General features: G+C 40.7%; 1 protein-coding gene and 3 non-coding genes across 4 annotated transcripts; all 4 read left to right on the forward strand.

The window, feature by feature from the left end:
* Window positions 1-2,892: 2,892 nt before the first annotated feature.
* RPS12 (ribosomal protein S12) lies at window positions 2,893-5,894 on the forward strand. Its single transcript, XM_043456767.1, has 6 exons — window positions 2,893-2,985; window positions 3,111-3,161; window positions 3,335-3,451; window positions 4,179-4,281; window positions 4,723-4,824; window positions 5,802-5,894. The coding sequence occupies exons 2-6, from the start codon at window positions 3,148-3,150 to the stop codon at window positions 5,862-5,864; spliced, it is 399 nt and encodes a 132-aa protein (XP_043312702.1). The 5' UTR covers window positions 2,893-2,985; window positions 3,111-3,147; the 3' UTR covers window positions 5,865-5,894.
* Window positions 3,673-3,745, forward strand: LOC122434254. The gene has a single exon (XR_006267324.1). It is a non-coding gene; the product is annotated as a small nucleolar RNA SNORD101 (small nucleolar RNA).
* Window positions 4,566-4,642, forward strand: LOC122434258. Its single transcript, XR_006267328.1, has one exon. It is a non-coding gene; the product is annotated as a small nucleolar RNA SNORD100 (small nucleolar RNA).
* On the forward strand, window positions 5,558-5,687 carry LOC122434257. The gene has a single exon (XR_006267327.1). It is a non-coding gene; the product is annotated as a small nucleolar RNA SNORA33 (small nucleolar RNA).
* Window positions 5,895-24,411: the final 18,517 nt, after the last annotated feature.

Consider the following 24,411-nt stretch of genomic DNA (forward strand, 5'->3'; position numbering starts at 1 on the left):
AGGACTGACGCTGAAACTGAAGCTCCAATACTTCGGCCACCTGATGTGAAGAGCTGACTCATTGGAAAGGACCCTGAAGCTGGGAGGGATTGGGGGCAGGAGAAGGGGACGACAGAGGATGAGATGGTTGGAGGGCATCACCAACTCGATGGACTTGAGTTTGAGCAAGCTCTGGGAGATGGCGATGGACAGGGAAGCCTGGCGTGCTGCAGTCCATGGGGTCGTAAAGAGTCGAACATGACTGATACTGAACAACAGCTACTACTTCACAGGCAGCGGTGAACACTTTAAACAATTATCTCTTTTTACTCCTCACAATATTCTAGTATTATCACCACTTTACTGACTCAGAAAAAAAAAAAAAGCCATTCGCCAAAGGCCACAGAGTTAGCCAGAATTTGAACTCAGCTCAGCTAGGCCCTACCACTCCATGATATAAAATCCTTCCAGTGCACTGGTTTAGCTTCTGTTCCCAGCTTTGGTCTTCCAAGTAAAGCTTTTTGCAGTTCAACACAAAGATCTTTCCTATTATTTAAACTGTTCTTCATTCCGTTCTTTTTTGACATCTGTCATGGGTTGAATTCTGTCTCCACAAAATACATAGGTCAAAGTCCCAACCCCAGAACCCCATATCAAGACCTTATTTGGAAATAGAATTATTCTATATATAATTAATTTGGACACAGAGACAGATATGCATACAGGGAGAACATCATGTCGATTGGAGTTATGCTGTCACAAACAGAGGAACATCAAGATTGCTGGCAAACCTCAGAAGTTAAGAGAAAGGCATTGACAAGATTCCCCCCCTTAGCAGTAACCAGTCCTGCTGATACCTTGATTTCAAACTTCCTGTCTTCATAACTATGAGAAAATAACTTTGTTGTTTAAGCTAACAGTTTGCCATACTTTGTTAAGGCAGCCCTAGCAAACTAATACATCTACACTTAGATGATTCAGAAACTCAGATTTCTACTGCGGTCTCTTTTTCTGCCTGACACTGCAATATTCCCTTTCTCTATGTGACTTTTTACATGATGAAGGTAGAACCAGTGGTATCATTGCCAAATGTGAGATGTCAGGAGTTATCTTTGAAATCTTGACCTCCCTCCCACATTTGGGCAATCATCCAAATGGCTGACGGGTTAGAAGCATCAGCTTTGAAGTCAACTGGGCTCAAACACCAGTTGCCACATTTACTAGCTGTGTAGCTTGGGAACTCCTTATGCCTAAGTTTCTTTCCCTATTAAAAGGGCTAACACCACCACTACCACCTGAAGTTTCAATGATACTTAAGGGAGAAAACATAATAATTAGTACATAAACTGACATCTAAACCAAATTACCTATTATCATTAATGTTTCTAAAACACACAAACTTTAGAATTTATTTTTCATAGGTATTTCAGACACATATTTGTGTACATTATTCAAGCCAGGTATAATCTGCTGGTATGAGCGTGACTCTAGCTATTAACTCCCCTGAGGCCTTCAGGTGTCACCAACTTTGGCTCAAATCTTAATCTTACCACAGATATGAGAGCAGCAGGAATAAATATACTCATCTTTATAAACTGTTCCCCCCCCCAAAAGCTCAATAATTAAGTGAGTAAGTGAACAATTTTTTAGGATGAGCTATGGATGGAAATAAGTAGGTTCAACATTTATACAACAAAGCTTGAAAGTTAATACTGAACAACAGGTATTAAAATTCCAGTATATCACTATTCTGGCTAACTCTACCTCACACTCTGAACATGTTACTCATTTTTTTTTTTTTTTTCACAGTAGTCAAGAATTTAATGTTATCTGTCTGTTCTTCGTTGTTCGCTAGATGCATTAATGCTAGCACCTATCAAACGCTTAATAACTGCTGTCTGGGCTACTTGTTAGAAGAGGAATTTAGAACACAAGAAAAAGGACTGTACTGATGACATGAGGCTGTATTTCATGTATTAGCGTTGTAAGTGCCGGTGGGGGAATGGTCAGTCAACGCAAAATTCAGAATATTGCTTTCCGAGAAAGTCAAAGTTAAAACTGACTTCTCAGAGAAGATTCCACTAACTCCGCCAGTCCTGGGAGGCGAAATTAACGCCGGATTTCTCAAAGACTACGTTTTCTTCTCTGTATTCCCAGACCCCGTCCCTATGTTTGGTACACTGTGTTTCAAATGCACCTGCTGAATCCCGATTTGGGCGGGATTACGAATCCACGGGGCAATTCAGTGTTAAAAAAAAACCCAAAAACAAACCCAAATCCTAAAAACAACCCCCCCCCAAACCAAAATTTCTTTTAGAACCAACTACATTAGGAAACCGTAACCAATCACTAGGCTGGCCAGGGTTTTCACTTGACACTGGTCAGGACAGTGGAATTTGCGATGTGCTTCAGAAGCAGCGAAAACGTGTTGGCTGTCGTTTCATAAAAACACACAGACACACACGCACGCGCGCGATCACCCACAGACTGACAAATTCACGAACATTCAGAGTGACTCAGAAACGAAGCGAGAGAGGGTGCCGCTCGGGGAGGCCCAGTTAGCGGGTCGACAGGAAATTACACCTAGGGCGTAGAAAGGGTTAAAATTAGTCTTCAGTCTCAGCCGGGGCAGCAGGGGCTCCGGGAGCTTTACAAGATCGCGCGGACAGGAGCGCCTGGCCCTTCTCGCGCTCCGTAGAGGCTCTCGGGGCCTCTGCAGGCCGCGCCTCCGGCGGGAAATGACGTTAAGAAGCTGCCCGCGTTAGTGCCTGTTTCGTGAGCCAATGACCGGCGAGCAGCGTCAGAAAGTTAGCAAGAGTCCTGTCTCAGGACCGCCTCAATCCGGAAACAGAAATTCTCCAGGCCCGGCATTGCCAGAGCCAGCTCTTCCATAGAAGGGAGTGCGCGTGCGCCCAGGGGTCCTGGGAAACCCTTAAATACCGTCATGCGGGCGCGTTCGTTCTCTTTCCCTGCCGCCGCGGAGCCGCGCGGAGGCGGAGGCTCGGGGTGAGTTAGGCAAAGTAGAGGTGTTGGTTATGCAGCGTGGCTGCATTTTATTTGGAGTTGGCGTTGAGTATGTGGGGCTAGTCGGGGTCGTTTCTTTACCTAACTTATTGCTGTTTGTTTTGCAGTGCATTCAAGATTCGGCTCCACCCGTAACCCACCGCCATGGCCGAGGAAGGGTGAGCCCAGGGCTGGGTGGTGGGGCGGGCAAGGTGTGGGCCTGGACCCGGTAGCGTGGTTTCTAGTTGTGCCGTCAAGTCGTAAGCTCATCTGGCTTACCTTGCTAATGACTGCCGTATCCAAGGCGTTAGATGGTGGGCGAGAATTAAAATTTTAAATTTCTGTCTTTTAGCATTGCTGCTGGAGGTGTAATGGACGTTAATACTGCTCTGCAAGAGGTGCTGAAGACCGCCCTCATCCACGATGGCTTAGCACGTGGAATTCGCGAAGCCGCGAAAGCTTTAGACAAGTACGTGTATCAGTCTCAATACTGTGGGGTGTTGGAACCGGAACAAAACTGCAGCCGAGGGAAGAAAGCGTGAAGTTTCATGGTGTTAGCACAAAAGTTCTGAATGACATCCGTTCTACAGGAAACATAGGAAAAGGTATCAATTCAGAACTCTAATGGCCCGCTGAGTGTGTGGGTTTTGAATGGGGATGAACGTTTGATTCTTGAAGTAAAACTACAGTGTTTGAATGATGACTTAAGCTGTCGGATACCCCTTCACTCCTTCTATGAGTGAAATCTCATAGTCTGACAAACCTGTAGCTTTGGGGGCTAATTTCACTGTTACGGAAGAGATGGGAACCTTCATTTTGCACTTTGGAGACTTAAACCACTAAAGTACTGTGGCAGAAACATTTAGGTTTAGCATGAAGTTAGTAAGAGCAGCAGCTGTAGAGGTCAGTGTGGATGAGAAATACTTGTAAATTTACTCAGTGAGGTCTTTGGGGTGGTTAAAACAGTTGCTATATGTGAAATTTAGAATTTTACAAGTTATTGAAGATTAGGTGGTGGTTCTATCGATGGGAGTAAGGAAATAATATGCTTTCTGGCAGCTATGTCAAACTGAAGTTGTGTTCTCCAATGCCTGGTTAGGTTTTTGCCAGTATCCAGTGCAAAGAGAATTCTCTTAGATATTGCAGGTAGATTTAGACCCAGGTTTCAGCTTCTGCTGTTGGGTTTTGCATTTCAGGCGCCAGGCCCATCTGTGTGTGCTTGCATCCAACTGTGATGAGCCTATGTATGTCAAGTTGGTGGAGGCCCTTTGTGCTGAGCATCAGATCAACCTGATTAAGGTAAGTTACTCCTTGGATTTAGCTTTTGTGAAAGCCAAATTAGCTTATTGTAAATTAGGCCAGTTACAGACCTGTGTCCACATAAAGGCTATCCATAATGATTTTTGTCATACCAGAGAAAGTCTGTAAAGACCTTTTCTGCAGGTCTGAAAAGCATCACAAACTTGGCATTTGTTGGCTATGCTAAAGCTAGTTAGGGAAGCATTTTTATTCCGGCAGATTTAAATGCTGCTTTTACGTTGATACAGAATAACCTGCATTAGGGTATTGATAGGTTTCTTGGGGCTGTACATGATGACAACTGGCTCCCTCTACTGAACCGCGGTGAGGAAACTGCCATGTCACCCTATCTGACTCCAGCCGCCTTTCATCTAGTGTATTGTCAGTAGTATTAGTGCCTACTAGTGTGGTGATTTATTTTTGTTATTATTCCCCTAACAGGTTGATGACAACAAGAAACTAGGGGAATGGGTAGGCCTCTGTAAAATTGACAGAGAGGGAAAACCCCGTAAAGTGGTCGGTTGCAGTTGTGTGGTAGTTAAGGTAAGTTGATATTTATGTCTGGGATAAATGGACTGGGTAACCATGCCTACCACTGGATATGTATTAATGTGTATTGGGGTTTTACATTACCATGCAAAACTTTTAGATCTTAAAAGTGATCGAGGGTTCATTTACAAAGTATAACTATTATATTTTGTGGTTATATTTTTTGTCCCATCCTTGTGTATATTACAAACACAAACATGGTAAAATTGTCAGAAATGACACGTGGAATTTTGTGTGAATTTTTGGATGAGTTTTATGTAGCTACCTTCTGTTCAAGTGACATTAGTGTCTCGGAGATGATTGTTTTTCAGTGTGTTAAGTCATGCAGTTAGCCTACCAGGCTCCTCTGTCCATGGCATTCTCCAGGCAAGAATACTGGAGTGGCTAGCCATTCCCTTTCGGGGGTAATCCTGACCCAGGGTCTCCAGTGTCATGGTCAGATTCAAAAACAAGCAAAAACATCTTAGAGATTGATTCCGATATTGAAAATGAAAATCATGGTGCTGGATAATACAATTGTATCAGATATAAATATTGAATGTAATAGTTTTCAGAGTGTAAATGAAATGACAATTTTTGGTCAGGCCACAGGCGTTAGTTTCAGCAAAAATCCTCTGGTCAATAATGAGTTAACCCTGTAATGAGTCAAAAATCACTTAAAAGCAAACGGTGTAATTCTCAACAGATGTAGAGTCTTTCTTACAGGAAAAGGAAATAAGCCATAATTAAGCCAGTCAAAGAATCTGCTTACCTGAATGTGTTTCTGCAGAAATTTAGAAAATGCTGGCAATAGGAAAGCCATGTTACGAGCCTTAAAGACATTGAGGTCATTAAGGTCCCTGAAAATGGCTACAAGGCATTTGAATGGTGGGGAATACTTCTGCTGTTTTTTTTTTAAAGCTTCACTGTAACTAGTATTGCTAACAACTTGGGAGTTTGTAAATTTTAGTAAAATCACATTTGTTTTTTAGGACTATGGCAAAGAATCTCAGGCCAAGGATGTCATCGAGGAGTACTTCAAATGCAAGAAATGATGAAATAAAAAACTGAGCTCTTGTTTTTCATCTCTGGCTTTTTATTTGGGGCAGTAAAATTAGTGTGTTAATGAAGGACAAAAGATTCATTGCAAAATAACTGGATGCATCCTGTTTGTCCTGGTTTCTAAGTGAAAGCATTTTTCCCGACCAGTAAGTAATTTCAGTTGGCAAGTAGAAGAGCCCAAGTGAAGATAGGCTTGGTGATGGTCAGGGTTTTCTTGAGTGGATATTTATGACTGAACTGATAAGCCAAACTGTAACCTAGAAAAGTGAACTGGACAAATCAGCAAAGTGCAAAGGGGACTGGATAGGATTTAGGCTGTGGGGCTTTTGTACATGCCCATTAGGGTAGGTCAGGGTTTCTTTAAGTATCAGGCACAGAAACGAGCTTCCAGGTACTCAAGTCCCCAAAATTCTCAGAGGTAATGGTGACTGTGCTTGAAGCCTGAGTCAAGTTGAGACAGGAGGAATATGAAATTCTCTCATAGATAACCAAGTGGGGTACTTTGAGCTTCCCTTAATTTACCAGTCTATGCAGTGACAGGGCACATGGGAAAAGTAATTGTAGTTTACATGTCTTAATAAATTCTCTGCATTTGGTGCCATTTGAGTGTGTTTATGCAGTGGGAAAACCATATTTCTATTTGATCTTTTATGGGAAGTAGTTTAGTTCAGGCTCGGAAAAATTGAATTACTGCAGTGTGCATTTTCACACTGACTCACTGGCCCATCTTGAAGTTAGTGCTAGGAAGGCTTTGTTGGCTTTCGAACTCTGAGCTCATTCAGTTATGTCTGACTGCAGTCCCATGGACCGCAGCACACTAGGCTTCCCTGTCCATCACCAGCTGTCCGTCCATCCCTTGCTCAAGGGACCTGAGTTTGAGCAAACACCATGATGGTCAGAAGCCTGGCGAGCTGCAGTAGACGGGGTGGCAGAGTTGGACAGGCCTCAGTGACTGAACAACTGAATTTTGGCCCTTTGTGTAAGAGTAAGGGGCTTCCCTGGTGGCTGAGCTGTAGAGTCTACGTACCTTGTGGGAGACCTGGGTTCGATCCCTGAATTGGGAAGATTCCCTGGAGAAGGGAAGGGCTACCCACTCCAGTCTTCTGGCCTGGAGAGTTCCATAGTCTGAGCAAGGCAGGCTAGTCCATGGGGTTGCAGAGTTGGACATGACCATGACTTTGAAGAGCCAGAGGAAGGGCTATTGATCCAGACTGAGTAGCTTTACTAGGCTCTGCACCAAGCAACCAGCTTGTGTCCCCAAGCCAGAGCCCTGAGTGTCCTCTGCTTCCCTCTGCCTTGTTGCACGGCCCATAGACTCCAGGTTTCAATGGCCCCAGTGTTGGATCCACACTGCCCGGTTGCAGAGGAATGATGTTCTTTATAACCTGTTTTCTCTCTCCTGAAGTGCATCCTTTAAAACCCAGCTCTAAGAATTATAGTTGGAACTTGTGACTTCTGGTTGTGACATGTCTGTAGTTGATATGAAAATGAAGTTCAGTCGTGTCCGACTCTGTAACCCCATGGACTGTATGTAGCCCATCAGGCTCCTCTGTCCGTGGGGTTTTCCAGGCAAGAGTACTGGAGTGGGCTGCCATTTCCTTCTCCAGGGGATCTTCTCAACCCGGGGATTGAACCTGGGTCTCCTGCATTGCAGACGGGAAACTTTACCGTCTGAGCCACCATGGAAGCCCGGTTTTACGTGAGGGAGCTCATCCATCCTAAAATGTCAGGGCAGAAGCAGTGTCTTCAGTGGGGAAGATGGCATTACCAAAGGAATTCAGGCCAGTCCATTACACAATGCTGTTTTTATCTCCCAGGGACAGTGAGACTCCCAGTTGACTTGAGCTGCAAGAAAACCTCCATACCGGTTTTTTTCCTGTTCTAATTTTTTTGGTCTGGTCCTGATTTTATTAAAATATCTAGCATGTGTGTTTTTGGTAAGCCACTTCAAATTCTTACCAAAGAACCACAAGGACATCCATAGAAAAACTGTAAAAACACTATCAGGTTGATACCTCTTGAGGCAATGAAACCACTAGATAGGCAGAGGTGTTACAAACCCTGGAAATGTGGAAATATCTGTTAGTCTTACTGAAGACTAATACGGTGCTTGAATTTGCTTTATTTTTTTTTTTGTAGATGAGTACAAAGAGCTGGGCTCTAGGAAAATGTTAGGCACAAGCAGGATTTGAATGCACCCTACACTTGATCGATAGTGGGAAGAGGTATTTTAACCAAGGAGGGGAAATAAGATATTGGTCTTCATTCTAGGCTGAGGATGGGGCAGGATGATGGCACAGGGGTAGGGCATTGTCCCAGCTGGGGTCCTCGTGAAGCTCAATCTGCAAGGCGGAGTTTGCAGCAGTGATACCCAAGCGCAATGGAGGTGTCATGGCTGGGCTGTAGAGGTGCCCCAAAGGCCACCACATCTTCCCATCCTCCCGCGAGAACCTTTTGGGTGAAGTCTGAATCGATTCAGGTGGCCAGGTGCTGGGGGTAGAGGGGTAGTTGGCGATCAAAGTCGAAGGTGATTTTCCCAGAAGGTGATCAGAGTTTGGGCTACATAAAATATCAGTGTTCAGAAGGACTGGTGGTGCTGTTGCTCTTGGCAAAAATTTCAACCCTTTTAAAAAGGCACGGCTAACACTTCAGATGGCATGCTGCTAAGTCGCTTCAGTCGTGTCCGACTCTGTGCGACCCCGTAGACGGCAGCCCACCAGGCTCCCCCATCCCTGGGATCCTCCAGGCAAGAACACGAGTGGGTTGCCATTTCCTTCTCCAATGCGTGAAAGTGAAAATGAAGTCGCTCAGTCGTGTCCGACTCTTGGCGACCCCATGGACTGCAGCCCACCAGGCTCCTTCGTCCATGGGATTCTCCAGGCAAGAGGACTGGCGTGGGGCGCCAGTGCCTTCAGATGGCATAGGCACACCTAAATTAATGCGTTATCACGTGTGAGATACTTAAGCTTGTTACCCAAAACCTACAAGGCCGAGTCACAGTCTGCTGATTCGAATTTCATTGCAACCTGGGTTTTGCTTGAAAAGTCTTAGAAATGAGGGAGGTGGGTTACCCTGAGTTCTTAAGACCTGCACTAAAATGGACAGTTTTCTAAGCTCTCTCCTAGTTTGTATGAAGCGTACCTTCCTTAAGAGTGTTGACTTATGTTCAGTGACTACCTTCATCACATACATCCCTAATTTGTTTTCAGTGGCACATTGGCTTTGGGAAGGGAGTGGACAGGAGAAGAAACTGAAGTGTTTTTGTAGGTAGAAGCTGAGCCTCAAATTTACTGTCAAGGAACTAAACTGGGTTGTGAAACGTGAAGATAGAGACTGGTGGTTATTCTGTGGCTCCGCCAACCTGGAAGATTCTGTTAACCTTGCATTTTCTGATGATAAAGGGTACATCTTCTTAGTGGGATTTTACTGTGCTATAAGGACAGAATGGAAGGGCATTTGTCAGTATATTTTTAAGCAATATTCAGAAAATGTACAGTAAGACCACATTTTGTAAAAATTAAAAAAAAGAAAGGACTATAAGGGCACATCCCCGCAGAAGAGTTATACATCAAGGTTTTAATGGTTGTTTCTGGAAAGATGGGTGTTTTGCTTCTTTTGCTTTTTTTTCCCTTTAATGTGCATTGCATTTTTAGTAAGAAAAAATTCTTGAAGAAATGAAAGAATGGTACAAGACTTTCTTAGGGTTAATTTTAAGTAGCATTAATATAAAGCTTTAGCGATTTTTTTATGTTTTGTGAACACGTGGTTTCTAATAGTAAAAATAGCACTTGGATGCATCAGGACAGGTTTAAAAGACTGAATTCAGACCTGGCCAGCAGAGGGCGCTAAGAAGCTAGTGTCAGAGCGACCTATCCGTGTGAAGATAAGCAGAGACTATACTGCAAGCTCCAGGTAGAAAAAGAGTCTTCTCCCACCCCTGTAAAATTGTTGGGCTTCAGTGTACTATTTCTGGTTGCGCTTGCTTTTTTGTCTTGATATTGCAGAATCCACACTCCCTAGCTGGGGAGGTCAATAGTGGTGACTAACTACAACTAAGAAATTGAAACTCTACTTGTTCCTAGAGGAAGAGGTTTTGCTCTATGATAGTCGATTGTATATTAAGCCTCTTTCTCTGCCACTATACCAAGAATTTATCTGAAGCCACCTGAAAGCCACAAGGTTTCAGAGCAGGCCTATTCTTAGAAATGGGCATAATTTCGAAAGCATCAAAGTCACAGCTGTACTCTGGATTATAATAGAAGGTATAGCTCCATGGAAGCACTGACTTTGCTCTGAACTGTATCTCTGGTGCCTAGAATAGTGCTTGGTGTGGTAGGCACTCAAATATTTTCTGAGTAGATTTGAACTGCCAATTTATGTTTAGTTAATTTGAGGGTTCTCTTCATAGGCTTAAACTCCTCAACTTAACTCAACTTAAACTCCTCATTTTTGACACTTTAATTTCTTATGTTGTTTTTTTTTTTTTTCTGGTAACAGAAATGACTCCCGAGTTGGGCCTCTTCTAGACTAGGATGGTGCCAAATTGTCTGAACTTCCCCTGTCTCCAACTCTCCTGTAGGGAGCAGGGCAGAGAAACATATCCTATCACAATATGGGGTACATGGCTCTAAGAGTCTGAAAAAATAATATTAAAAGCTATTATGAGACCCGGGAACAGTAAAAAGCACATGAGTTCAGGGAAACTATTTTTACACTGCAGTAATTTCTTTTTGAAGCCTGTTTATTGAGACACATGCCAACAGCACAGTATTGTACAACTGATGTGAATTAAACCGTACACAAATGTAGTATTTGTCTTTTTATTTTTCCTTCTCTCAACTGCCCCCAACTAAAATTTACAAACAGATGTAAAAATCCCATTTGAACCTGGTTGGCTTGTTAGAGAAATACGGGGTCAAAGGCTTGTGATATTTTGCAGGGCTAACACCAGGTTAAAAGGAGCAAAATGCACATAAAAAAATAAATATGAGATCCGTAAGGGGAAAATAAAGTATTAACATACAAAACGCTGCAAATTAAAAATCCTGTCTTCTCTTTTAGATTTGATGCTTGGATATACTTTAGTGAGTTCCAGGGGTCAGCAGATGTGTGGCTAAATGGGTGTGTGTTGTGTCTTGCTGGGAGGTACCTACCCACACATGGATCATAAAGTGATACAGTTATGCCATTATTTTAGTAGGGAGTATACATGTATAATTTTAAAGAAGAAATAAAACCTTTTCTACCCCCATCCACAAGCTGCATTTTGAAATAAAATAATCCAGTTCAAAATTTGATTCCAGATTTCTGTCATGTAAAGAGTCTAGAAATTTTATTTTCAAGAAAATATGAAAATGATAATGCAGATGACGTGAATGTGCAGAAGCAAAGTTCAAAGCCTTATGTAGAGAGGAAACTGAGGTTTTTTTAGATTTTTAAGTAACTGGTCAAGGCATAAAACTTGTGCTTGTTATTACCTTTATTATTGGCTGCCTAGCGTTGCTGTGTAAAGTGAGGCTCATTCAAAGTGTCCCAGGCTGTATTATTGCCCCGTGGAGTCTTGCTAATAGACTGCAGGGCAGATGGAGGTTTAGCTGACATTCCGTTACAGTTTGAAACTATCCTTTTGGGTGGTAGTAAAAATAAGACAGGTTAAGAAATGAGCTGCTCTCCAAAGAAACTAATGTGTTTTGGTAAAACTGCTGAGGACCTTTCTCTTATCAGGCTAGTAGAACAGTGGACAACAGCATTTTCTTTAATGAAGCAGAAACCTGCCTGTTGGATGAATCTCAGGACTCTCCATTTTCAAGTAAGAGTACAGGTTATTTGTGGCAAGTGAAGGTAACATTTTTAAAGCAAGCCGTATTTCTGAGGGATGCAGGAGAGAAGAAGGCAGAGAAAGACAAGACTGGAGAGGAGTGATGGGCGGGTGGAGAAGAAGACAGAAAGGAAGAGAGATGGAAGGAGGGAGATCTGGGGAGGGGAGAGGGAGAGAGAGAGAAATGATGCATATTCGGGTTATTATGAACTAGTTAAAAAGATTTATTTATTCTACACATTTTCTTCAGTTAAAAAAGTGAGAATGTCAACATTCACCTTTGATTTTAGAAGGTCAGCATTCACTTAACATTAGAAATCATTAGTTGAAAATAAATATAATTTCGTTACGTATTAACTGAGCAGTCACACTTCCATTGCATCGGGTAGAGCCCCAGTAGTTACTTTCCCTGGTGAGTCTCAGCTGAAATGGTATCTGTGCCCTTTAATCATTGCCAGTCCCCAGACTTGTCCTTATATGTTGAAATTTTTTCTCAGCAGCAAAGTAAAATATTTTGCTCTACTTAGACAGTTCAACTCTGCCTTCCTAGTAAGGCATTCACATTTGGTGATTATCAACCAGTTTGGATAAGAGATGCAAAGTCTTATTTATTGCTTTATCTAAACTGGGAAATAACCAAAGAAAAATTTCCCCAACATATAAACAACATGTAACAAAAGCAAAACCCCTATGTAGCATTGAGTGGAGCAGCATGTAAACTGTTCCTTACCCCTGTAATTCTATGATTCCTTGATTTCTGCTTTGGTATTTTGATAAAGTTAAACAACTGTGAAAAAATACAGACATTTCTTTTATCTTGACATTTTGCTATCCTAGGCAATTCCCAAACTGCTTCATGTTTCATTTTAGTCCTTTGAAGAGGGTCTAACAGGAAAGGGTTCTTATGTAATTCTGGGTTCTGGATTCTATTTAAGATGAATCATTTAGTGTAAAAAAACATATTTCTATAATATCTATCATGATTACCTCTCAGCTTATTTCTAAATGATACAAAATTTAGGGAATTAGACAAAGTCTTCTATTTAATGGCACAAGTGATATCCTTTAATATGATCATCTAAACTAATCATTAATGGTGACTGTGGTAAATTATTCTCTAGAGTTAGTAGCATCATTACTGGCTGTGTTATTTTCTAGAAGTAACTGTGTATGCTCACCAAAATGTGGCCTTGCTACTTTCTTCCTGTATTTCTGGAGAAGATGCTCTGTCTTGACCAGAGAGAACTGGGAATTTAGGCCTGAAGTCTCCCACTGCAGACTCTACTTGCAGTTAGAACCTGAATTTTTTCAGTTGGAAAGGCCTGAAAAATGATCTCATTTGGTTCCCTCATTTTCCATCTGAGAGGACAGAGCCCCATATCCCAGGATATGCTCCAAGAAGCCTTTGGAGATGTGGCTAAACTGATGATAGGAATTGTCATTTTGTTGAAGATTAAAATATTCTCTATTTAATATATGTGGAAGGAATATACTTTGTAAATTGATACAGTTGTATTGGTGAAGACTATCAGGGACGAGGACCATAAACATACTATGAGTCCAGAAACTCTGTTTAGTGCCTGAAAAATAAGCTACAAGGGCAATTTGTTAGCTTCCACGGAGGTGTGTACGAATGTGGAAGAATGTCTTTTACAAAACCAATATGTACAAGCATCATCTCCCTCAGGCCACCATTTGCACTCTGCACTTCAAGTCTGTGCAGTACTTTCCTGATCTGCACTTGTTTAGGCCACCAGCAGTGATATAGAACAATGGAGTCTCCTGAATTAGGGGCTTAACAACAGAATCCTTGTTAGGCCCTTAATACACAGGTGAACTAGCAGATTCAAGGATGTGCCTTTAAAGAGAAGGAAAGACAAGGGGAGCCATTTGTCCAGAAATGAGTGATGTGAAGACCTGCCTGAAGGTGAAATCGTGAGACAGTATTTTGCAAAAGATTACAGCTAGTTCTTTGCCATCAAATAAAGTAAAAAATTAATGTAACTTTTGAAAGCAGTTATAAATAAAGGAATATTGCTATCTATAATTGGTTGTTAGGGGAATTGGACTTTTAAAAAATAATCCAGGATTAGATATCCATTCTATAGTGTTGACAGAATGTTGCTAATGTTTACAGAGAAGAAACTGCTTTTTAAAGATATGTAAGATGAATGAGCATAAGACATGGATTCTCATGCTAGACTAACATGCAGTTCCTGTCCACAAAAATCTGGAGAGACAACTGCATTAACATGCCAGTTATTGATTTGTAGTGATAACAAGAGCAGAAGAAAAACTATTTTTTTGAGATATGGAATTCTAGTGGATATGTTTTCAGGTTCTGAAAATTAGAGACAAAAAGAACCTTTTGAAAAGTGCCTTTATTTTCTTGTATATGTGCTTTGGTGAAATTCCAGTGTAAATTCTGTCGTTGTTAGCTTTTGTCTTTCACTTCCTTGCTTCCCTTTGAGTGTTGCTAAATTTGGATTCATTGGAGAGAAATAGAATGCCTTAGCCAATATTCCAATTTACCATACATGATTGTTATTCTTAATATTTTAAAATGTTTTATTTATGTTTACATTGTACAAAATAGATCATTAAAATTTAGGTAATATGAAAACCATATTCAAAAAAATCAGAGCTATTAATTTAATGTTTAGATAAAGACTTCAAAACTTCTCAGGAATAGCTTCTATATAAAACACACCAAATTTAAAATTATGATAGCGTTGCCATCTTGAATAAGATTGGTTTTAATTTACTGGCTGAAAAACACTTTATAAAGGAGCCAACAATCTCTAGCTCTCCACTTTGCATTCCTTTCGAGGGTCATTTCAGGACATTCTGCGCAGTGACCAGAAGGGGGCAGCATGACCTCGGCTGTGGGAAAAGCTGCGCAAACAGCGCTTTCTGAACCGAGACGGCGGGGAGCTGACGAGGAGCAGAGTTACAGCAGCAGGTGCTGCGGGGTGTCTATCAAGCAGGATACACAGGAAACAAATGTGAAATAAAACTGTTTAATGCCTCTGAATGCTGCGGATTTTTACGCATATTTTCCAGAGCAATCGCCCCTTCCCTTGTAAAAATGAAATGGGTCAGATGTTGAGATTTTTATGGGATTTAGAAAGCTGTACATGCCTAACTAAGACCTTGACTCCCCAGCTGGGGGATTTCTAATCTCTATTTTTTTTTTTCTTATGGAATCGTAATTTTCTAAGAGCAGTAGACTCATCTGCCTTATTTCTTCTCAAATTTCTAAAGTGATCTTAATAATAAGGAATAAGAAACCCAGATCTCAGGCTGAAAAAATTACATATATGCATATAAACTATTACTGTCTGTTTTGTTGCAATATTAGTACAGGAGAGAAAAGATTAGATTGATAAATCTCTGGACCTCAAGATCTTAAGACCTCAGCTTCTATTTAGTATTTAGTATCCAGCTGCCCTTGAGGGGACAGCTTCCAGGGAATACAAGCCTGCAGTGTGCAACTGGGATATATTTTGCCAAAATACATATATATCAATATCTATTTCTCCATATATCTATATCTATCTATCTATATACATAAATTTGCATGTGTGTAAAGAACTTGTATACTTTCTTAGCTTCTTTTAGGAAATTTAACCACAGCTAATTACCATGTATTGGTTTTCAGAAAAAGAGGAGAAAATGAGGGCTGAAATTGAGAAATTTTCTTGCTACTTATGTTAGGTCTTTACTCTGGTTAGAAAAGAAAAGATTCAAAGGATTATTTTACATTGGTGAGTTGCATCCCAGCCTCAACTTTCATTTAAAAATTCTATATTCTTTAAAGTTTCAGTTAGGAGATATTTCCCAAAAACCTTACCTCTGAAATATGGATTTCTGTTGCTCATTTTCATTTTTAATTTCCTTATGTCTGCATATAATCTGCTTTGGGTAGTGCTTGCCTTTCCCCCACCCCGGCCCCATTTTGAGAAAGCAACCCTTCCTTAATGGCATAAATTTGACTTGGGTGTTCTAAATAGAATATTTTAATAATATGTTCATTTTTTCCATTAAAATCTTGGGTTAACAAATGCATAAATATTGTATTTATGGATTCAACAGGTGAACTTGAAATCTAGTTTACCGCTTGGCAGCTAATATCATTGGCAGGATTACTTTATCAGAAATGATGACTTGAGTGTGAATTTGAATAAATGAAAACCATAGACATTTAATCATAATGCGGTCAGAGGTTTATCCTGGCTTCCACACTTAGTGTGTGTGCTCTGAGCTGTGTCTGACTCTTTGCACCCATGGACTGTAGCCCTCCAGACTCCTCTGTCCATGAGATTTCTCAGTCCAGAATGCTGGAATGGGTTGCCATTTCTTCCTTCCGGGGCTCCTTCTGAGCCAGGGATCAAACCTTCGTCTCCTGCATTGGCGGACGGATTCTTTACCACTGAGCCTATACTTAGTAGGGAGGGAATATCTGATTTTAAAACCCATTCCACCTTTCTTTTTCAATATGCTGGGTCTCCTCATTAAATAATTGTAAACAAAGTCCCTGGTACTAATTTTCATCCCTTCTGACATATGAAGAATTTAAAAATGGGATTTGACAGGTTTTTGGTGTTTTTGTAAGGCTGATGTCTGGGCATCAGATTGGTTAGTACAGGCTGTTATAGTGTTCCTACCAATCCACTTGATAAGGGTATTGCAGTGAGCGCGTGTGCACACACACACACACACACATACACACAGTGATTGCTTAGCCCACACTGGCTTTATGGTCAGTGGTTGGGGTGGAGGCTTGGGGGTGAATCCTGGTTTCGCTGGTTAGTTATTACGAGATGCTAGAAAAGTCATTTAGTTTATTTAAATCCCAATTTTTTCCTCTAAAATAGAAATACTATTACTGTTTCATAGTTTTGTGTGTACGTGTGAGTGTGAAGATTAACTGAGAAAGTACACGTAAAGTGCTTAGTTTAGTGTCTAGAAGATAAATGATGGTGGTTATTATGATGATAAAGAATTATCACAGCAGATTTGAATACATATAAAAGGTATAATCAGACTACTTTTTCCTTGCAAATCCCTAACCTACATAAAGATAGCTTTAAGATCTGTTAAAAACTTGGATATCCTCTAAGGAATAGGTTATAACTTATCGTTACACAGTGCTTGAGACAATATATTTGTGTAACCTTCTCAGAAAAGTTTTATAAATAGCTTTCATAGGCCATGGATTTTATTAGGGTCCTGTTCCTAAGGGATTCATAGAAGCTGGTCTGAAGATTGTTTAAAAAGATTATAGAAAACTGTTCTGCCCAGTGGGAGTTTATGTCTGTTCAGGCTTCTATTCTTGGCTTCAGCTCCCAACTGGCTTTGTACCTCCATAGACAACATGCGTGTTGAGTTAAGAGCGTTGGTTGTGGTCATTTGGAACTTTTATTCTGAACAGTATTTCCCAAACAAGAAAATTTTTCTCGTACTAACATACTGGATGTTTAACACAACGTGTTCACTTTATTTCTGTAGAATTACTCTGTTGTTGTTTTTGCCTAAGAAACAAAATAAGTATTTTGAAAATCTTGGTCTTTTCCTTGAAAACCCTTTGACTTTGGGTCCTTTGTTTGTTTGTTTGTTTTCAGTTACAGTTTAGGTCTTTGAGCAGAGAGGTCAGATAATCATGCTTCTTTCCCTGTCTTTCCTTCTGGTTGCCCATTTGTGCTGCCCACATTAGCTTATAAATTGCAGACTTGAGTAAGAGTTTTTTGAAGGTAGCAAACACTCTTCTTATGTACCTTCCCTAATGCCTGGTAAGATATTTTGTTCAAACGGTGCTTAAAAATGAAGATGTGACAGTGAACTGCAGTCATATTTTGTGTATTAGGGATATAAACACTGCCAAGAATGATTAGGCTGAAATGGAGGCTCTTTATTCTGGAAGGATGACAATTGAATACTATGATGGGGAATGCGTATGGTATAGATTAACCAACAGTCTTCCCATTATAATTTAGGCTAACTTAGAAAAGAAATAAAACAGAAAGCTACTTTATGTACTGAGTAGGTAATACGTAACTGCAAGTGGTGATATGGGCTGAGAAGAGTAAGTTTCGTTAAGTGTAGAGGCAAGTGTAGAAGGAATGGTTAACGGAGGCGGCAGCTCTTAACAAATCTCTGGGCTTTAAAGCTACCGTGAACTGCTGCCATCTTGGCAGTTCTACCAGGATTCAGTTCAGTCCAGTCGCTCAGTCGTGTCCAACTCTTCGTGGTCCCATGGCCGGCAGCACGCCAGGCTTCCTTGTCCATCACCAACTCCCAGAAAGGCATCAGAAGCATCAATTCTTTGGTGCTCAGCTTTTTTTATAGTTCAGCTCTCAATCCATACGTGACTACTAGAAAAACCATAGCCTTGACTAGACGGACCTTTGTTGGCAAAGTATGTCTCTGCTTTTTAATATGCTGTAAGGTTGGTTGTAGCTTTTCTGCCAAGGAACAAGTGTCTTTTACTTTCATGGCTGCAGTCACCATCTGCAGTGATTTTGGAGCCCCCCAAAATAAAATCTCTCACCGTTTCCATTGTTTACCCATCCATTTGCCATGAAGTGATAGGACTGGATGCCATGATCTTAGTTTTCTGAATGTTGAATTTTAAGCCAAAATTTTCACTCCCCTCTTTCACTTTCATCAAGAGACTCTTTAGTCTTTCTGCGAAAGACTAAAGTTCTTCTTTCTTCGAAGAAAGAAAGTTCTTCACTTTCTGCTGTAAGGGTGTTGTCATCTGTGTATCTGAGTTATTGGTATTTCTCCCAGCAATCTTGATTCCAGCTTGTGCTTCATCCAGCTTGGCATTTCTCATGATGTACTCTGCTTATAAGTTAAATAAGCAGGGTGACAATATACAGCCTTGATGTACTCCTTTCCCTATTTGGAACCAGTCTGTTGTTCCGTGTCCAGTTCTAACTGTTGCTTCTTGACCTGCATACAGGTTTCTCAGGAGGAGGTCAGATGGTATTCCCATCTCTTTAAGATTTCCACAGTTTGCTGTGATCCACACAGTCAAAGGCTTTGTTGTAGTCAGTGAAGCAGAAGTAGATGTTTTTCTGGAACCCTCTTGCTTTTTTGATGATCCAACGGATGTTGACAATTTGATCTCTGGTTCCTCTGCCTTTTCTAAATCCAGCCTGAGCATGTAGAAGTTCACGGTTCATGTACCTTTGAACCTGTCTTGGAGAATTTTGAGCATTACTTTGCTAGCATGTGAGATGAGCGCAATTGTGCGGAGGTTTGAACATTCTTTGGAATTGCCTTTCTTTGGGATTGGAATGAAAACTGACCTTTTCCAGTCCTGTGGCCACTGCTGAATTTTCCAAATTTGCTGGTGTATTGAGTGCAGCACTTTCACAGCATCATTTTTTAGGATTTGAAATAGCTCAGCTGGAATTCCATCACCTCCACTAGCTTTGTTCATAGTGAGGCTTCCTAGGGTCTACTTGACTTCACATTCCAGGATGTCTGGCTCTAGGTGAGTGATCACACCATTGTGGTTATCTGGGTCATGAAGATCTTTTTTGTATAGTTCTTCTGCGTATTCTTATCGCGTCTTCTTAATATTTTCTGCTTCTGTTAGGCCCATACGATTTCTGTCCTTTATTGTGCCTATTTTCGCATGAAATGTTCCTTTGGTATCTCTAATTTTCTTGAAGAGACCTCTAGTCTTTCCTATTCTATTGTTTTCCTCTATTTATGTGCATTGAATGCTAAGGAAAACTCTATTATTTCTCTTTGCTAGTCTTTGGCACTCTGCATTCAAATGGGTATATCTTTCCTTTTTCCTTTGCCTTTAGCTTCTCTTCTTTTCTCCGCTATTTGTAAGGCCTCCTCAGACAACCATTTCACCTTTTTTCACTTATTTCTCTTGGGGCTGGCCTTGATCACTGCTTCCTGTACAATGTCACGGATCCATAGTTCTTCAGGCTCTCTGTCTGTCAGTTCTAATCCCTTGAATCTATTTGCTACTTTCACTGTATAATCACAAGGGATTTGATTTAGGTCAAACCTGAATGGTCTAGTGATTTTCCCTGCTTTCTTTAATTTAAGAGCAAGAATCCCTTAGAAGAAATGGAGTAGCCATCGTAGTCAACAAAAGAGCCCAAAATGCAGTACTTGGATGTGATCTCAAAAATGACAGAATGATCTCTGTTTGTTTTCAAGGCAAACCATTCAATATCACAGTAATCCAAGTCTATGCCCCAACCAGTAATGCTGAAGAATCTGGACTTAATGGTTTATGAAGACCTACAAGACCTTCTAGAACTAACACCCCAAAAAGATGTCCTTTTAATTATAGGGGACTGGAATGCAAAAGTAGGAAGTCAAGAGATACCGGGAGTAACAGGCAAATTTGGCCTTGGAGTATAAACTGAACCAGGTCAAAGGCTAACAGAGTTCTGCCAAGAGAACGCACTGGTCATAGCAAACACCCTCTTCCAACAACACAAAAGAAGACTCTACACATGGACATCACCAGATGGTCAATATAAAAATCAGATCGATTATATTCCTTGCAGCCAAAAATGGGTTAGCTCTATACAGCGAGCAAAAACAAGACTGAGAGCTGACTGTAGCTCAGATCATGAACTCCTTGTTGCCAAATTCTACCAGGATTGAGTCATTCTACTATGGGACTGGCAGGACCCTGACTTTGACAATGGTGTCATTTGGTTGCTAAGTCATGTCCAGCTCTTTTGAGATCCCATGGACTCTAGCCCTCCAGGCTCCTCTGTCACTGGGATTTCCCAGGCAAGAATACTACAGTGGGTTTCTATTTCTTTTCCAGAGATCTTCCCAACCCAGGGATCGAACCCACATATCTTGTGTCTCCTGCATTGGCAGGCGGATGCTTTACCATTGAGCTACCAGGGAAGCCTGACTTTGATAATCAGGCTGTCTTATATTTTTTAGGACTCAAAAAGAATGGAATGTATGAGTTATAATTATTTTATTCACGTCCCTGGCACCCTCATCATCCCCACCTAGCACACCTATAACCCTGGTTAATATAGTACTTCTCCCAGTCCATCCGTGAACCACATGGGCAAACACCACTGCAGAAAAGCGTGCAACCAAACCAACTGGTTCCATGTTGAATATATAAGAATGCAGGTAGGAGGTTAAAATTGTGGTGGCAACTTGATGTTTCTTCCTGACTGTTTCTATTTCTTTCTCACTGAAAAAAGCAAGGTCACCAGCCAGAATCAGTATGCAGGATGAGGTGAAGATCTGAGGTGAGAGGAGAGTGACAAAGTCCACGGGCAAAGCATCTGATCCCAAATCCCCTTCAGATATCATCCTTGTTACTCAGTTCTCATTTAGAGCAGAACTACCCACAAGAGGTGCCTATATTCCCTGTCTTCAGTTCTTCTTCCATTTCATCTTCAAATCGCTCCAGTCATGTATTCACTCAGAATTTCTCTGAAACTTCTCAGGGTCACTGGTGAGTTCAGTTCAGCCACTCAGTCATGTCCAACTCTTTGGGACCCCGTGGACTCTAGCACGCCAGGCTTCCCTGTCCATCACTGAGTCCCAGAACTTGCTCAAACTCATGCCCATGTTGTTAAATGTAATGGTCACGTCTCAGCCCTTACCTTTTTTTGACTTCTCAGTAGCATTTGCCAGTTGACCGCCCCCTCCTCTTTGAAATACTTTCTAGTCTTCTGTTTTTGCTACTTCATTGGCTTCTTTTTCTTGGTCTGCATCACCAATTCTTCATCCTGTCTCTGACCCAATGTAGGAGAATGCAAGTTTCATCCCCCGAATCTCTTCTCTGTCCACGCACACTCTTTTAGTGGTCTCATCCACACAGATGTGGAGGGCTTCCAATTTATATGTCTGTTGCAGACCTTTTCCCTGAACTCCGGAAGCATCCTCGCACTGCTTACTTAACATCTCTGGTTGAATATGTAACAGGCTTCTCAAACGTCTGGTATTTCCTCGAAAAACTTCCTTCCTTCCTGATTCCTCCCCATTGCAAAAAATTACAACTTTAGCCTCTTAATTGCTCGGGCTAAAAAGTTGGGAGTCAGACTTGCCTCCTTTCTTTCCTATATACTCCACGTTCAGTTCTGGTAGAATATCCTGTTGCTTTCAAGATACAGACAACATGTGGTCACCTCTTAGTCCCTGCAGAGAATAGAACAGTCTGATGTCACATGGTTCAAGTCCATGGTGAGCATCACAAAAGTAGGAACATGAGTAAGGATACATTTTGGAGAAGTTTATAGACCGATGTTGCTTTTTCTTCACTACCAAACTCCAGCCAAATGTTCATGGAGAGGTGATGATAATAACTCATTTTTTCTATTTTCTTGGCATCTATACCCTCCAACCTTAATATTGCCTTCATTGTTAAATTTATTTAGCATGTCCTGTGATTCTTACATGATACTGATTGCAAAATAGGATTAACAAACAGGCTACCACAAGTTCACCTGTGCCACAATAGCTCTAAAGGAGAAACAATCTATGGAGGATAAATAAGAGGCACTTACATGGTCAGAGGAACCAGAACAGAAGGAAAAAAAGTCAGATGCTGCAGAACTTGGGAGCAAGTTTTTATATCAGTTCTACATGGGTAGAGAGAAATTCAGGAGAAAATCTCATATTCACCTGTGATGGGGAAAGCAGGAGGCTGGGCACTCAGGGGATCATAGGCATAGTTTTTCAACTGTGTGTGTATTGGCCTTGTGTTTGTATTTGCAAGTATGGACAGAGCTCATAGACTGAACGTAAAGAACAAATTGTTCTCTATTATGGGACTTTCCTGGGGTCCAGCAGTTAAGATTCTGTGCTTCCATTGCAGGGGGCATGGGTTCAATCCCTGGTCAGGGAACCAAGATCCTGCATGCCATAAATAAAACAATTTTTAGAAATTAAAAAAAGAGCAATGTGTTCTTTATTATAATTTTAACTTAGTGAAGCACATAACAAAGGGCTTTGCATGTTAAAAATACAAGCACTAGTTGAATGAGTAAATAAAAATCTACTGAAAAATGAGCACTAACTACAGTATATTAAGGTTGGGTTGGTCAAACTGTTCATATGGGTTTTCCTGTTACATCATATGGAAGATCCTGAAAGAACTTTCAGACCAACCCAGTAAGTTAACCCTTGGTCTCAGTGTAAGGTTTTGCTTATTTAATGCTGTCTTGATTAGACTCTGTTAATTGAAAATAGTCAATTATTAAATCTACCCAAGAGATACATTGAGAGACATATCTGTTTACTTTGCTAAAAGTTAATTGCTGTGATTTTATACATCTTTTGAATCTACCGCTAAAGGAGTTACAGAAAAATCTATATTAATCTGTTAATCATTAATATACAGCCATTGTGACTTATGTGTATAAATTTATAAACTAGATGCTCATGTTGTCAAGTTACTGCTTATTTATAATTTGCATCCTGTATTTCCTTGGCTACTTCTAACCTGATCAAAAGTATAGATTACAGAGCAGTGAAAATCCTGTGCCTATATTGGGTGAACAAATAAAAGATGTGTCTGCAAATGGAGGATCAGTAGCATCATTTTATGCATTTATGAATCATAAATCAAAGAGTTCAGTTTTAAATCAAGTTATTAGAATTTTATCAATGCTTCTATAGTTACTTCAAAAGCTGGTTTTGTGCCATTGAAAGTCACTAGGTAAGGGGAAAATGAAAAAAATGCAGTTCATATGTTAGATTCACATATAAATTGAGGTGCAGTTTTAGGCTTCAGATGAAACACGGGGCTCCTACAGAATTTTTTACATACTGTATAATAAGCGTCTGCAATCTGATACTTCACACATCTCTATTAACCTTTGACATTGAATTTGTTCTATTCTGATTGTTTTTTCAATGATACAAGTGTTTGGTGAGGAATTAAGGAGCTTTCCTTCACAAATGTTTTGTTTGATTTATAGCATTTTTCGCTGTGATATTCCTGGTTAGAATACTTTACTGTTGAAATCTTAAAAAAAAATTAAATTCCCAAAGGATAATGTGCATCAGTTCTATGTTAAGCTCTTTGTTCAGACTTATTATTTCAGCCTCCAAAATGTGTTTTCCCTAACATTACAGTGCGATAAATGAAAAAAGTGTGTGCACAGCTTAAAACATTTGGAAAAGCTTCTGTAAGTTGCTTTTATCCTGGGTAGTTTACTTTTTCCATAAAGATATTTCTTTTTTTTAAAAAGTTTATTTGTTTATGACTTTTGGCAGTGCTGAGTCTTTGTACAGGCTTTTATCTAGTTGCGGTGCACAGGCTTCTCGTTGTGGAGGCTTCCCTTGGTGCCGAGTGCTGACTCTAGGGAACGCAAGCTTCAGTGGTTGTGGCCTGCGGGCTCAGCAGTTGTGTTTCCCGGATTCCAGAGCACAGGCTCAGGAGTTGAGGCTCACAACTGCTAGTTGCTCCCAGCATGTGGGATTTTCCTGGACGGGGGATTGAACTCATGTCTCCTGCATTGGCAGGTGGATTCTTATCCACTGAACTACCAGGGAAACCTCCATAAAGATATTTCTATTCCATTTTTTACTATCTCACTGGTTTCTGAAAGGTGAGCATGAACTCTGTAGGAATTTTATTTTTGGACTCAAAAACTCAGCACTGCCAAGATTTTATTTTGGACTCAAAAACTGTATGGTAGACAGTTTTTGTTTAATAGAATTCTCCAACTTTCCCCCTTCTTCCTTACATAGAT

Source organism: Cervus canadensis, chromosome 33 (assembly GCF_019320065.1).
Source record: "Cervus canadensis isolate Bull #8, Minnesota chromosome 33, ASM1932006v1, whole genome shotgun sequence".
Taxonomy (NCBI): Eukaryota; Metazoa; Chordata; class Mammalia; order Artiodactyla; family Cervidae; genus Cervus; species Cervus canadensis.

Coding starts and splice junctions, on each gene's coding strand:
- RPS12 (XM_043456767.1), top strand. Junction 3,452..4,178: donor GCCGCGAAAGCTTTAGACAA/GTACGTGTATCA, acceptor TTTGCATTTCAG/GCGCCAGGCCCATCTGTGTG. Junction 4,282..4,722: donor ATCAGATCAACCTGATTAAG/GTAAGTTACTCC, acceptor TTCCCCTAACAG/GTTGATGACAACAAGAAACT.